Source organism: Lissotriton helveticus, chromosome 2_1 (genome assembly GCF_964261635.1).
Source record: "Lissotriton helveticus chromosome 2_1, aLisHel1.1, whole genome shotgun sequence".
Taxonomy (NCBI): domain Eukaryota; kingdom Metazoa; phylum Chordata; class Amphibia; order Caudata; family Salamandridae; genus Lissotriton; species Lissotriton helveticus.
In genome coordinates this window covers 194,121,843-194,137,320 of record NC_136059.1, presented here as the reverse complement: position 1 = coordinate 194,137,320, position 15,478 = coordinate 194,121,843, and the positions used below count along the sequence as shown (strand labels likewise).

At 43.1% G+C, this 15,478-nt stretch overlaps 1 protein-coding gene across 6 annotated transcripts in view; it reads right to left on the bottom strand.

Annotated features, from left to right (window-relative positions):
- Nucleotides 1–15,478, bottom strand: part of LOC144819281 (uncharacterized) — a 752,536-nt gene that overhangs the window by 208,249 nt on the left and 528,809 nt on the right. For all 6 annotated transcript variants that reach the window (XR_013607256.1, XR_013607258.1, XR_013607259.1 and 3 more), the window contains one exon: nt 11,776–11,865. Coding sequence is in view for 2 of the 6 variants with exons in the window: in XM_078677246.1 (XP_078533372.1) it covers nt 11,776–11,865 (90 nt within the window). In the remaining 4 variants the exon portion in view is untranslated. The remainder of the gene's footprint in view (nt 1–11,775; nt 11,866–15,478) is intronic.

The window sequence follows — 15,478 nt, the reverse complement described above, 5'->3', positions numbered from 1 at the left end:
CCTGGCCCTCCCCGCCGAGGCAAGACGACCCAACTGACCTACGACGCCGCCACTCTCAACGCACTCAATGCCGGCCGGACCCACGCCTGCTGCCGAGCCACCCCGAGACGCACCCACGGACCCTTCACCTGCTGCACCTGCAAGTTCACCTGCCTCCGAACCTGCCCCGCACCCGCCAAGACAAACACCAGCAGCAACCACCTCAAGTGCATACTGATCAACAACCGCTCCGTCCACAGACACGCCGTGGAACTCTGGAACCTCCTCGACGCTACATCACCGGACGTCGCCTTCCTCACGGAAACCTGGATGAACGCCTCCTCTGCACCCGACATCGCCATCGCCATCCCGGACGGGTACAAGATCATCAGGAGGGACCGCATCAACCAGACCGGAGGTGGCATCGCCATCGTCCACAGGAACACCATCCGCATCACGACCGACGCCAACGACTCCTTCGCCGCAGCCGAACATCTCCACTTCCAGATTCACACTGACCCTAAGACGACCCTCAGAGGCACCCTCGTCTACACACCCCCAGGACCACGCACACAATTCAGCGAAGACATCACAGACTTCATCAGCCCGCACGCCCTCCCCTCCACCGACTACATCCTCCTCAGGGACCTCAACTTCCACTTGGAGAACAACAAGGACCGCAACACCACCGCCCTGCTGGAAAACCTTGCCAACCTCGGACTCAAGCAACTGGTCAACACCCCCACCCACTACGCCGGCCACAAGCTTGATCCCGTCTTCTCTTCCAGCAAGTACATCACCTTCAGCCACGCCACCGGACTCCACTGGACCGACCACAGTTGCGTCCACTTCAGCTTCAAAAGATCCACGACCCACCACCACCCGCAACAGGTACCTCACAGGAATTGGAGCAAGATCACCGCAGACCAGCTCACCACCTCCCTCAGCCAGAGCCCACCCGCCAACACAACGGACCCCAACGAAGCAGCCCGCAACTTCACACAGTGGCTGACCGCCTGCGCCGACGACCTCGCGCCACTAAAGAACCCTCCCAGCAGACCCAGAAGCAAGAAGGCATCCTGGTTCATCGACGACCTCAAGGACTCCAAGAAGACCTGCCGCACCCTCGAGAAAGCCTGGCTCCTCGACCGGACCACCGACAACATGACCGCCCTCAAACACGCTACCCGCAAGCACCACCAGCTCATCCGCACCACCAAGAAGAAATCCCTGAAGGAACGACTGGACAACAACGCCCACGACAGCAAAGAGCTCTTCACTATCGTCAAGGAGTTCTCCAACCCCAGCACCGGCACCAACGACATCACTCCGTCACAAGACCTCTGCGACTCCCTCGCCTCGTTCTTCCACCGCAAGATCGCCGACATCCACAACAGCTTCGGCGCCCCACCAACGCACCCAACCGTCGAACCAACGCCCCCCACCGCCACCCTTCGCACCTGGACCACGGTGACCACCGAAGACACAGCCTGCACGATGAACACCATCCACTCCGGATCAACGACCGACCCCTGCCCACACCACGTCTTCAACAAGGCCGACTTCACCATCGCACCCCAACTCCGGAACATCATCAACGCCTCCTTCAACACCGCCACCTTCCCGGAGAGCTGGAAGCACGCCGAGATCAGCGCCCTCCTGTAGAAACCTACAGCGGACCCCACCTATCTCAAAAACTTCCGCCCCATCTCGCTCCTCCCTTTTCCTGCTAAAGTCATGGAGAAGATCGTCAACAGACAGCTGACTGCCTTCCTCGAGATGAACGGATCCCTCGACCCCTCGCAATCCGGCTTCAGAGCCAACCACAGCACCGAGACCGCCCTCATCGCAGCCACCGACGACATCCGGACCTTGCTCGACAAGGGGGAAGCAGTGGCCCTCATCCTCCTGGACCTCTCCGCTGCGTTCGACACGGTCTGCCACCGCACCCTAGTCCAGCGCCTCAGCAACATCGGTATCCAAGAGAAGGCACTGGAGTGGATCATCTCGTTCCTCGCCGGAAGAACACAGAGAGTCCGCCTCCCCCCGTTTCGCTCCGAGGCCACCGAAGTCATCTGCGGCGTCCCGCAAGGATCTTCACTCAGCCCCACCCTCTTCAACATCTACATGAAACCTCTCGCAGCCATCGCACGCCAGCACAACCTCAACATCATCTCTTACACCGACGACACCCAGCTGATCCTCTCCCTCACCAGAGACCCCGACACCGCCAGAACCTGCCTACACGAAGGGATGAAAGACGTCGCCGAGTGGATGAAGGACAGCCGCCTGAAACTGAACTCGGACAAGACGGAAGTCCTCATCCTGGGATCTTCGCCCTCCGCCTGGGACGACTCCTGGTGGGCCCCAGCCCTGGGCACCGCACCCAAGCCAACCGACCACGCACGCAATCTGGGCTTCATCCTGGACCCCTCCCTCTCGATGACCAGACAAGTCAACGCCGTCTCCTCATCGTGCTTCAACACCCTGCGTATGCTTCGCAAGATCTTCCGCTGGATCCCGACCGAGACCAGGAAGACTGTCACCCAGGCACTCGTCACCAGCCGACTGGACTACGGAAACGCCCTCTACGCCGGAACCACAGCCAAGCTACAGAAAAGACTCCAGCGCATCTAGAACCCCTCCGCCCGACTCATCCTGGATGTCCCCCGACGCAGCCACATCTCCAGCCACCTGAGGAACCTGCACTGGTTCCCCGTCGACAAGAGGATCACGTTCCGGCTCCTCACCCATGCACACAAGTCTCTCCACGACCTGGGCCCCAAGTACCTCAACGACCGCCTGACCTTCTACACGCCCACCCGCTAGCTACTGTCCACCAGCCTCGCCCTCGCAGCCGTACCACGCATCCGAAGAGCCACCGCTGGAGGAAGATCCTTCTCTTACCTGGCTGCCAAGACTTGGAACTCCCTCCCCATCCACCTTCGGCTGACCCAGGACCATCTCGCCTTCAGGAAACAACTCAAGACCTGGCTGTTCGAGCAGTAGCATACCCCTCCCCCCAAGCGCCTTGAGACCCTCCCGGGTGAGTAGTGCGCTATACAAAAGGCATGATTGATTGATTGATTGATTGATTGATTGATGTATTGGAAGATGAAGGTGTAGATATAAAAAATCTTTTTAGCCTTTCTTATCAATGGCAGCATGACTGTGACAACTGTACTTTATCAAGTACTACTAGAATAGACACTGAAAGATGTATATATTTGACTTTACCAGACTGCAAATCAGTGCCTTTTAATAATCTAGTTAAAGCAGCGGATCACAATATGGTGTGTCCCCAATGTAAGTCTACAATGCTGTCATCATTATTTCTACAAAATTATGGTCAGTATGTCATTTTAATGTTCCAACGATGTAGACCTGATGGAACTAAATTGATAACTTCTATTAAAAATTTCGTGGCTTCACAGTTATCGATATCAGGAAGAACCTTTGCAACTGCAGTTATTATTTTTCATGAAGGTCCTTCTACAACATCAGGGCATTACACATGCTATTTAAAAAGTTGTAAAGGTTGGACCCAATGTAACGACACTCATTTGACTTTCAAACAACGTTTGCCTTTTGGCTTAAAAAATTCATACCTAGTGTTTTCAGAACCAAAATTTAGGTAAAGGTAATTGGCCTATGAAGACGGGAGCAGTTAATAAAGGTTATTTTGCTGTTTAAAAATATATTCTGAGTAAAAGTGATCCAGGTAATATAAACAATTGACTTGTCATATAGGTACTGTAAGTGGATCTCATAGTAAGTGATATTAGTATTATACAAAATGATGAACATGAGTGAGTCAGAGATGGTTTTAGAAATACTTAAATATTGTGAAAATGTTGTAGAGCCTTTCTTTCAGAACGTCGGAAAAAAGGTCATTTCAGAGTTTCTTTGAATTAATTTGAAAATATACTCATACATCTGACACTATTTGGCCAAAAGGAAAGGTACAGGAATGAGTAAAGAGTCATGACTGAAAAAAAGGGGTATATGAAAATAATGAAAATATTTCAGATGTTCTTGGAGCTTTTCTTCTAGAAAGTCGATGAAATTGATTTTTTACTGAACAGCAAAGTACTTTGCAACGAGAAAAGGACCTCTATGATATACTATTTGGCCTCAAGGAAATGTAAGTCAATCAAAGATTAGTGTACATTTGTCATTTGTCAGTATCTAAGTTTTTAAAAAAAACACAATCTTTTAGATTGTGTTTTTTTTCCCGCTGTCATATGAGTAATTTGAACTCACTGTTTTAAGTGAAATTCAATATATTCTGAGAACAGCAAAAATAAACTATGTAACATGTTGTACAAGTTATTCTATACTTTGGATTGTGTAAATTAAATTGTATTCCCATTCTCTGACACTCACTTTCCTTTTTCCATCCTCTTTCAGCTCTTTTTACTCACTTATGTCTTTCTCTCACTCTCTGTAACCCCCGTTCCTTTACTCCACTTCTTTGACAAGCCCTCATTCTCATTTCAACTGTCTGCATCCCCTCTCTCCCTTGCATACGTTTTCAGCTTTCAGTCTCTCTGCTTTACTTCCCTTTTCCGTATTTTCCTCCTTTGCTCTTTTAGTAATTCCTGTTTACTCACTCAGCAGTATTATCGCACTCTATCACTATAAATCACCCACTCTCCCTCGCTTATCTTTTTTTGCTCCTTACTTTTGACCTTTTCTCTCTATTTTTCGTTCACTACTTCTATGTCCTGAGTGCCTCACTCTCCTTGTGTTATGTTCACTTGTGTTAATCTTTTCCGTCTCAGTCATTATCTTTTTACTTACTACTGTTTCCTGATTTAGTTTTGCTAAGTCACATTGTTTTAGTATCTTTCTTACCTTCAGTTCATTTCTCTGTTCTTCTCTTCCTCTCTGTCAGTGAATCTATATGCCTTACTTTTAGTAATTTACTCTCATTCTATTTCTTTTTTTCTCTTTTTATCCTTCTACCTTACTTTATTTCCCTTTCTGTGTCCTTCACTCTTACTTTATTTCTAGATACACTGTTATGATTTTTTACCTCTTCATTTGTATATTTTAATTTAAAATACACATTTTACTAACTATAAGTTATTTTTTCTTCTCTCTTTCACAGATACAAAGTGCAGTAAAAAGAAATAATTAAAGTTTCATTTATTATATGGTAAGTATGACTAAAAAAATGTAGTTTGTCATCAACCTTTGCTTTAAGCTTACTAATATTTTCTCAACCAACCTCACTCCTGTGTCTTTATTCTGCTTCCCTCACTTATTCTTATTCTCCATGTTTACTCCAATTTCCCTATTTCCCCTCTCATATTCAACTTCTTTCAATCCCTATTCTTTACTTCACTTACCCTCTGTTCCCTTCCTTTGCTTCTTCACTCATTTTGTTTTTCTTAATTATTTATCTTACTCCTACACACACACCTCATCCCCTCTGTTGGGCTCTGTTTTGTGCCCTGGCAAAGTCGGTCCGTTTTTTTACGCGTTATAGGGGAAGGGAAATCCTTTGAAACTCAGGAGCAGCAACATCGTCGTGGTGTCACCAGGGCTTTAAATGGAAACGTTATCAATATTATATACAAGCCATAGTTGCTGTTCATTTATCTTATGCAACTAACAACCATTGACAAAGCCAATAGTCCTGACTTGTTGTAGGTATGATGTTACTTTTTGTATCATATATCTTGATACAATTACAGAAATTGCAAAATTCCAGTCGGGCGGCACACTATGCTAAGCACTAGGTGCGCAACGCCCATTGGGCTCATGGGCTTCAGCTCCCCCCCCTCTTGTGTGTGTGTCAGCCCGAACTGAGACAGCTTCCCGGCACACACACTTTTCAGCGCATTTCTGCTTATTAGTCTGTGATTTCATGGGACTAAAGGGCATTTTTCACGCGCAGTGACTGAAAACGGACCATCACATGTCTGCATGTGATTGAAAATTAATGCTTTTGTTACTTTGTGACTGGACCGATTCTCCACTCCCCCATATACACATGGAATGAATGAGCAGCATTATCTGTAAAAAAAAATTGGTTATTTTTTCTGTTATCATGTTTGAGTTTGCGTCAATATTAACCGTGTTATATGAACCACTTTTGCACCAGCAGCTTGTTCCCTAACCATGTCTGATTTACGTGAAAGAAAAAAGGGCCTGATAGAAAGTTTGCTGATGGGTATTTGAGGGCATGCGTGAAGGATATCTCATTCCGTTCTTTTAAGTGCATTAGCATTTAAAGCACTAATAATAAGGTGGAACAAAAACATAGGGAGGAACAGAAACAAAAAAAGGCACAGCTTTAGCAGGGATTTGTGGAGAACACCCTACGGACGGAGCTTTTGTGCTGAAGTATTTTATACCTACAAATGCAGGTGCCGTGGTTAAGCAAAGCGGAGCACCCGAGATAAACACAAGTAGAGGACACCAGCTTGGAGGAGGCCTCCCTCCCACCGGAGCCACCAGAGGCAGCCGAGGGAAGCGCCCCAGAGCCTTACAGCCGCCTGCGCTGTGAGATCTGCACAGATGTGAGCTGCAGGGGTCGGGATAACTGAGAAGGGCAGGCGAGGGGCCAGGAGCCCACTGGGGCCGGACATGGCGGCCTCGTCAGGGCAAGGCGAGCTGGTGGGGATGCACTGCAGGGGCTGGGTGAGTGCATCTGGAGGCGCAGGAGCATAACATCACGGTGCTGCAGAAGGCACTGCAATCTATTGCAGAGCAGGGAGGGCTGTGACCAACAGTCTCCAAAATCACGTCCATGGCCCACGAGCTGCGAGACAAGGGACAGTGGGAGGGGGCGGGAACAAAAGGAACACGGACAATGGGAGGGGGGTCGGGAACAGTACACTAAAAAGAGAAGCACTGGCTCAGGTGCGACCTAAACAAGCTGTCACCATTGCGCAAATAAAAAAAGTGCTTACAGACTAATTGAAGAAGACAGTATAACGCCACCAGTAAACGATCCAGTCCTCATGGGCGGTCCCAAAAGGACACAGGGCGGTAACAAGGAGGGACTAAGAAACCTCATTATCAATCGGAAGCCAGTATTTACCATGGACGATGACCCCAGCCAATGAAAAATATGGGCGGGGCTTCCACAACACGTCTAAAAAATACCCTGATAGAGCATGCATCGGAAAGCGAGCACCCCTTTGCACTGCAATGCTAGGCAAGACCTAAAAACATGGATCAAGTCCAAAAGTACGACTTGCACAGCTGCTATGGTTTCAGATTGCTAGGTGTGACTTTTAATAATTTCCGTGATTACTAGAGACACTGTAGTTTAAAGTGGTGTTTGTAAAGTGGATGAAATGGTCTAGGCAGTTCCTTTCCACCTTTCAAAAAGTCCCCTATGGTGCGCTGTTGCTCGTCGGTCTTACCCATTAGATTGGAATGCCTGGCTTTTATGAATGTCTACCATGTACAGTCTGATAAGAACATATAATAAGGATGGATAAGCTTTATATACAAAACATTTGCAGTCTCTGCTGAAAATCGGATTATGATATATGAACGGCTTCATGGTGTTGGATTTATGGTTCAGAATTGAAGATATACTTGATATTCCTAAAGGGTCTACCTTTCTGTCAGATGCTCAGAAGGTTACTGATATTAAAAAAATAAGATGGCCGCGCCCCTTTCTTTAGATGCTTCAACCACGCGCGTGGTCTGGTTCCTGGTGCACATAAACTTGGGTGCAGCGCACAGAGACCTTACACTGACGCACACAGAGGAAAAAAATTTGAGGGAACATTGATTAGCATTTAAAAAACCTATTAAATTCACTGAAAAAACCATAGGTTTTACACCAGTTATAGTTAGCTGGAAGTTTTACTCGCATAAAACCATTGAAATTCCCACGTTATAGTTAGTTGGACTCACTATAACTTGCGCATGCAATGCACTGCTGATGACGTCACATATTACATCACTCATGACATGGTCAGTGACATCACTCATGACATCACTGATGACACCATCCTTGTGACAGAGTGACAGACCTCCTTTCACTGTAATGTAACCCTTGAAACACATATTCAAAAATAGAAACTAAAATTTTCAAAAAAATGGAGATACCCATATCAGTTACAACAACCAATTCAGTAATTCCAACATCTATATACACATCCACTCATTCGCAAACAGTTCTATATAGTCACTCATACATATACTCACTCATCATATGTAGTGATACACCTATACATCCTGTTACACACCGACAGTCATCCAAAAGTTACTCACACACATACTCACACATGCAAATAAACTATTGAACATCCATTTATTTGCATATAGAGCTATACACACACTACCACCTTCCTTCTAAGGAAATTTACACATATTTATTCTCTTAAACAATCACCTATAGAAACACATACTTATTTAAACAGGAACTCTTACAATCTCTTACTCTCACATATACTCACTTATATACATCAATATTCACATATACTAGATTAAAACATATGTAGTTACTGATAAAGACACTAGTGAGACAGTCATTCACTCACTAACATACACATATACACACTCATCCACCCATACAGTCCTGCACATATACTGTCTTCAAAACACATACAAACAGAGAGTCAGTCATTCATGCATCTATGTGCTAAGTAATACCCCCACCAAACCATATAGACACTCATACTGATATTAAAACAAACATCCAATAACCCATATACATACACATGTAGCTACTCACCAACCCATGCAGCCACTTATATACAAAGTGAAACACTAATCCTTATATTTAAATATTTAAACATTACTCACTAATATATGTATTGCCTAAGATACACTTAATAAACCAGTTAACCAATCAATTTTTTTTTTTTAAAACATCCATGTAAACACTTATTTAAACATTTATTCTTCCATCAACTTTTACATATTCATATATAACACATATTTATTTCTCGGAAAGACACATTCACTGGATAGTGTCATCAGTGATGTCATGAGTGATGTCACTGACCATGTCATGAGTGATGTAATATGTGACGTCATCAGCAGTGCATTGCACGCGCAAGTTATAGTGAGTCCAACTAACTATAACGTGGGAATTTCAATGGTTTTATGCGAGTAAAACTTCCAGCTAACTATAACTGGTGTAAAACCTATGGTTTTTTCAGTGTATATATATATATATATATATATATATATATATATATATATATATATATATATATATATATATATATCCCGATTACATGCAAATCACCACATGGTACCTCACAGATCTACAGATAACACACAGGCTAGGATTATGGGGTTAGTGCCCCTGTGTTATGAGAAGGGGCGAGCGGAACTCACAGAATTTTACTGTGCGGAATTCCGTGGAGTTATGAAAAAAGGACAGCAAGATTCTGCGGAGTTCTGCCAATGGGCAGAAATATCAACGGGCAGAAATATGCACGCTGTGCTGCTTGCACTGCAATTTAGCGCAAGGAACATGTTCCGTGCTTAAAAATCAGCACGAACGGCAGCGAGCCAGACGATGCAGCTACTCGAAGTGACCTTGAGCTTATAAGACTGGTATTCTCCAGTCTACTTTTAATGTCTGCAGCTTGGGACTGTGAGATCTGTGTGATGATTATCATTCATAACATAAGGCTTTAAATATTCTTTAAAGGAACAAAATGGAAAAATAAAACTGAGTGGAAATCGTAAGTGTGGGAAATGATACACACATTTACACACACACACATATAGACAAAAGGATAGGCCATGAGACAATACGTACCTATATTTTTGGAACTGATTCTTATATTTATAGCAAGGTAGCTGCTTTTTTAGAAAAAGTATGATGCAAAAATTTAATATTGTCCTTATTTATTCAATGTTTCAAAGCTTTCTTGAGGATGGTGATCTCACAAGATTATAGGAGGAGTTAGGGATAGTCAGGGATTGCTTGGAATATGTTTGAGCTTGTGGCCTTTAGGTAATTTCTGTGAAAATTGTGCTAATGCATAGTATGTGTCATTTGGGCCTATCTGTTGATTCTAGAGCAACTATGGAGGAAATTGAGTTAGGTAGGCATTGAGGATAGATATTCATGCACTCCTTTGCCATAGTTATCCAGCTGAAAATAGACACTGGAACTGGAACTGGAAAAGGGCAGGTTAGGTTTGGGGAACGGTATATAATGAGGAGGTAGCACAGGAAAGGGAATCAGGAAGGGGTTACAGTAACATAGTGAGTTTTTTGACTAAGAATAGATGTAGGGCCGGGACAAAAAAGGAGACAGGGAATGGTAAAGGTTAGTCAATAAAAACAAAGGATCATAATTCATGGGATTTGTAAAGCGCTCGGCTACTATTAGAGTGTCCCAGACCTACGGCAAAAGCCCACTGGGGGGATTCCAACCACTTTAACCCTTGAATAGATATGGTTTCAGTTGTCTGCGGAAAAACTTTTTATCTGGAATTCATTTTAGGGGCAAGAGGAATTCATTTAATGTTTGGCTTCCAGTACAGAGCAGGAAGATCCGCCCCATTTCTAGCCTGCGGTACAAGGGATGGATAGTAGACCACTGACTCTGATCGAATGGGTCTTTCAGAGTAGTGTGGGGGTCATCCCATCATGTAAATATTTTGGACTAGTTTTATAGAATGCGGAGTGTGCCATTGTAAGGGCTTTAAACATATCTCTTTCCTTAACAGGAATCCAGTGAAGCTTGCTGCGATACTGGGAGATTGAGGAATGTTTCAGGAGGCTGAACAAAAGGGGGACTGCTATGTTTTGTACCCTTTGTAGTCTCTGCATGAAGTAATCTGGGATACCAATGTACAGTATGTTGACAAAGTCATGTCTAGATAGGATTAGTGCCTGACCCACCGTTTCTGACAAAAATGTAAGAAATTTCCTTAGCATCCTTAGAATCCAACATGGATTTCTGACCACTGCCAACATCTGGGGTTTAAGGGATAGATATGTGTCAATGAGAACCCCTAGGTTTCTTGCCACTTTGGCCAGTGATAGTAAATCAGGGAATGCACTAAAATCCATGGGTGATGTATGGGAACAACCATATATTACCCATGGAACGCTTCCTTGGGGCAGAGCAACGCAACACAACTATTTGCACTGCATAGCGTTACTCCAGAATTATCAAGTCACTTAGGGCTTGATAAACACACTTAGTAGTTGCATCGCACCTGCACCCCATTGCATGGTGCAAGTGCAACATAACTACTTGATAAATAAGCCCCCTGGAGGCTAAGCATGAAGAAAGTAACATTATAGTTTTAGTGTAATAAATGTGACTCCATCAATTCCACCTCACCAGTCCCACCAACACATCATCTAACACCCTCTCATTTCTTCCTTGTAAATAAATTCTCACCCCAAAATCATCGTATCACCAAAAAGTTGGATGCAAGCTTTCAGTAAGGAATACTCCTTTTTCAGTTTCTAAGATTCACCTCTCAAGTCTATTCCTATTATCACTAGGGGCCTGATTTAGAACTAGGCTAGATTGGAAATTACTATAATTTGTGGAGGAATGACTACATCTGGAAGTCCATAAGCTAAATTATCTTCTTATCCATATAGTGGAGCAAGAAATCACCTACTGATTTGTATATATGTATGTATGTATGTATGTATGTATGTATGTATGTGTGTATGTATGTATGCATACGGTATTTCTATAGTGAAAACCTATCCAAGAGGTTCAGAATTCAAAATTTCCTACAGGAATTAAAAGATTATTCAGCACCACTGCATCTAAATCTGACCATGAGGAAGAGCATGTACTACTATTTATTAAGTACTATTAAGTCTGCTTACCGGAAGGTGGCAAAGGGGATACACTGTGGCACATGAAAAGGAGGTCCAAGAATCCTGTGTTCACCCATAGGATCATACGGAGGAATTCCCCTAAAACACATACAAAACCCTGGTTAGATGCTAAAATATCTTGGTATGGAAATCAACACTGAGCTTTTTGTTGTTGTAACAGACAAAGGTGTCCTCAATTATTGTATTTCTTTACATGTTTTACTTTTCATTTTAGACATGGTTAGACCACTAGCCATAAAAAGAGCATACATATCTAGATGATTCAAGTTGTTGCACGGAAAGTCACATAGATCAGCCACATTGTATTAAAAATGTGTGTATAACATGCACACACTGTCCCTCATTCACATCATGGGACATTCACAAATTTCAATAGGCATTTTGGCCACTGCAGAGGTAAATCAGGCTGAACACCTCAAAGGCCCCTGTATTAAGAAAGAGGATGTGGCAATTGTTGGGCACACAGTGCAAAACTCAAGGGGAATGGATATGTTTTTACTGCTCTGCCCAGCAACCCTTAAATAGCTACATTTCGGGCTTGTGCCTGAAGCTAGGTTATAGGTTCTTATCACCCATATGGTTTAAGGACACAAGCCTTCTGACATAACTCAGATACTTGGTGATGCGCTGCCAAGGAGGTCACCTGTGAAGCGGTTGCGGGTGGAAGTCAGGAGTCCTGTCAAACTCATGCCACCGTAACAGGTAACATTACCTTCATTTCCGCTAGAGTCAGACATTGCGATATTGAAAAAGAGTCACAGTCACCCAGTTTAGGAGCCTCACACTGTACTGGGGTCTTTTGCATTCTCCAGAAAACCACAACCAGTGACCAATTGTAACACATTTCCCTTGCCAAATCAAATCCACAGTGCAGTCTCTTTAAGACCCAATAGCCAACAAGGAACAAGAACTGCCTTAGTTATCTCAATTCTGACAAAAGGTTTGCCAACCAATTGAAGCTCAAGAGCATTTTCTGCCAGTAATTGAATAGTTCCTGCCAATTTGATTGGTAGTGAATACCTGAGCCTAGTCTATGGCTGTGCTGGCAGTAATTATGGGACAGAAGATGTGCTTTAAAGGACATTAGATTTCACTATGAAATAACGTTATAGATAAATTCTAGACAGATGATGAACTCAGCGGCAGAGCACAAACATAAAAAAAATAGCACGCTGATTTGTATACAGAGTAATGCACATATTGTACCAATGAAATGGCAAAAGCCCATGCACAGGCAATATGTTGTATGTCATCAATTACAGTTACAACAACTGATGGATGTAATTGGGTCCATATTATGTGAATGAAGCTTACATTTGGCAAGTGCTGAGGAGAGCTGACCTTTCACCCATCTCATTGTATATAAGTGATGCAAAACTGCTAAAGCTGTCTCTAGCAAGTGCTACAACTTGAAAATAAAATAACCAGAGTGCCCTGGTTCAGTAGGAGTTATGAACAATATTACCAAATTGCAAAGGATATGACAACTTTCCAGACTCCCTTTTCCTGAAAAGGAAGACAAATGAAAAACTGGAAAAACTCAACAACATTACTTTGTTGTACTTAGAAGTTAGAAAGTATTGTAGATTTGTAATTGAATATATGTTAACAATAGGCAAAAGTAGTGTTCCCCTATGTTAAATCCCAGTTAGGAAATAAAAATTTTAAAATTTAAAAACATATCATGTCATGTGATCAAGACTGCTGTTGGGCAGTCGAAACGCGTCAGGCTGGGCACTTGCTTTCAGATGACACTGCACTTGCACTTTTAATCTGCATTAAATAAAGAATAATTTAATTCTCTGCGTTTTGTGGTCCGTACCTGCTTTGGGATGAAGATCTGATCGGTTCAGGATTGTGGATAACATATATATATATATATATATGTATATATCAAATCACTCACACTCCGGTTCCTTATGTCATAAGGGAAGTATGCAAGCACGGACTCCAAAGTGCATCAAATAAGTTTTATTTGACTGATGGCAACAAAGTGAAAACTTGACGCGTTTCGGGAAGAAAACCCTTAATCACGAGCCAAGATGTGAGCATTAGATTGGTTTAAATAACGTGACATGTGATTTTAGTGCAACATAAACAAAAACAACAGACTCCTTTTCGTTTTAGCACTACCATAGCACTAAATGGTCAGAGTGTGCCTCTATTGTTCATTCATCTGCATATTGATTCTACTCAAATATTAAATCCGAGGGAAAACAGAAACAAAAGTGATTGCCTTACAAATCAATTTACGTATTCTGTGCATTCTTGTTTTCAACATCACAGTGTCAATAAAGTTTTTTAAAGAGACAAGCCTGTTTAAATATAACTCAAGTAGACAGACGAGCGCTGTAATCGAGATACTGAATTGTGGGTTATCTTATAAATGCCCAAGTGGGCGTAGCGCTACCAAAATCTAAATTGTTACAAAGGCAACATTTCTAAGGAAAAAAACCTCTATTGCAAAATCGGTGTTGCAGTGTAGGCAACAGAACTTCATAGGTCACCACAGTCCTGCCCTAGTGGGCATAAATCTAATCATATCCTCTCGATCAATTTGCAGTTATATATATATATTCTGCTCACTTGCACCGATTGGGTGCACTCTCGGGCGGGTGCCTTCGTCGCGGCGGTGCAGCCGCAAGCCATGAAACTGGCATTTTTTTATACTAAATAAACAACCATAATTTTCTGATCATGTGATTTCCATGGGCATGAAAGTGAAGATGGACTTTTTGTCACCGTCATCTTGGAGTGGTTCAAATCTGTACATAACAGATAATAACATTACACTTCATACATTTACAATTATTTACAGCTTTCATATGGATATCCATCATATTTGTCCTGCCGTCTGGCAGATTCATGCATCGTCATTGTTCAACCTTTATTAATTGATCCTATAATGCTGTAAACCGGCTCAGGTGCCTGCAACTCTCGTTGTCGACCTCCTAATCATTTATTAATGCACTAACATTAATTTTCAAATAATGCCGTATATCGGCCATCTCTCTCTACAGCAAAGCCTTCCAAAAGAGGGTATAATACCGCCTTGAATCGGCTTAATCATCTCTATTGTGAACAATGTACCACCACTAATATTCGTTACATGGTTGCCTTTTCTTTTTTAAATGAAACCTAAAAATTTCTGAATTCCTAATGATTCTTACATCAAACTGGAGCTTACACTGCTCAAACTTATTTTCCTATGTGTATCGTCAACTCTTCCCCACTGTTCATCCCTTTAGGATTTTTTGTCTCCAGGTTGATGATAAATCTAGACTCTAGCCTCCTGAGTTTTTTTGTTCTGTCCCCTCCAGGTACATTTGGGGATACCTGATCCAATCCATAGAACAGCAATAGATCCCTATTGCCTTGATGATGTTCTGCGAAATGCCTAGCCACAGGGTAATTGGCATCATTTTTGGCAATCGCTCTCATATGTTCTAAAATCCGAATTTTCATTGGGTGGATGGTGCTCTCAATGTACTTCTGCCCACATGGGCATATTAGACAATATACTGGATGGGAAGAATTGCATGTCAAAAAATTATTTATGAGCCTCAGTGTTTCATATGTAAGAGTTCTCCTACTACCTACACACGCTTTACACTTGCCGCAGGGGTAGAATCCCATCATCTCCTTGAGTGTCCTCCCTGTCTTCAGTAAAGTTTCCAGATGACTATGCACC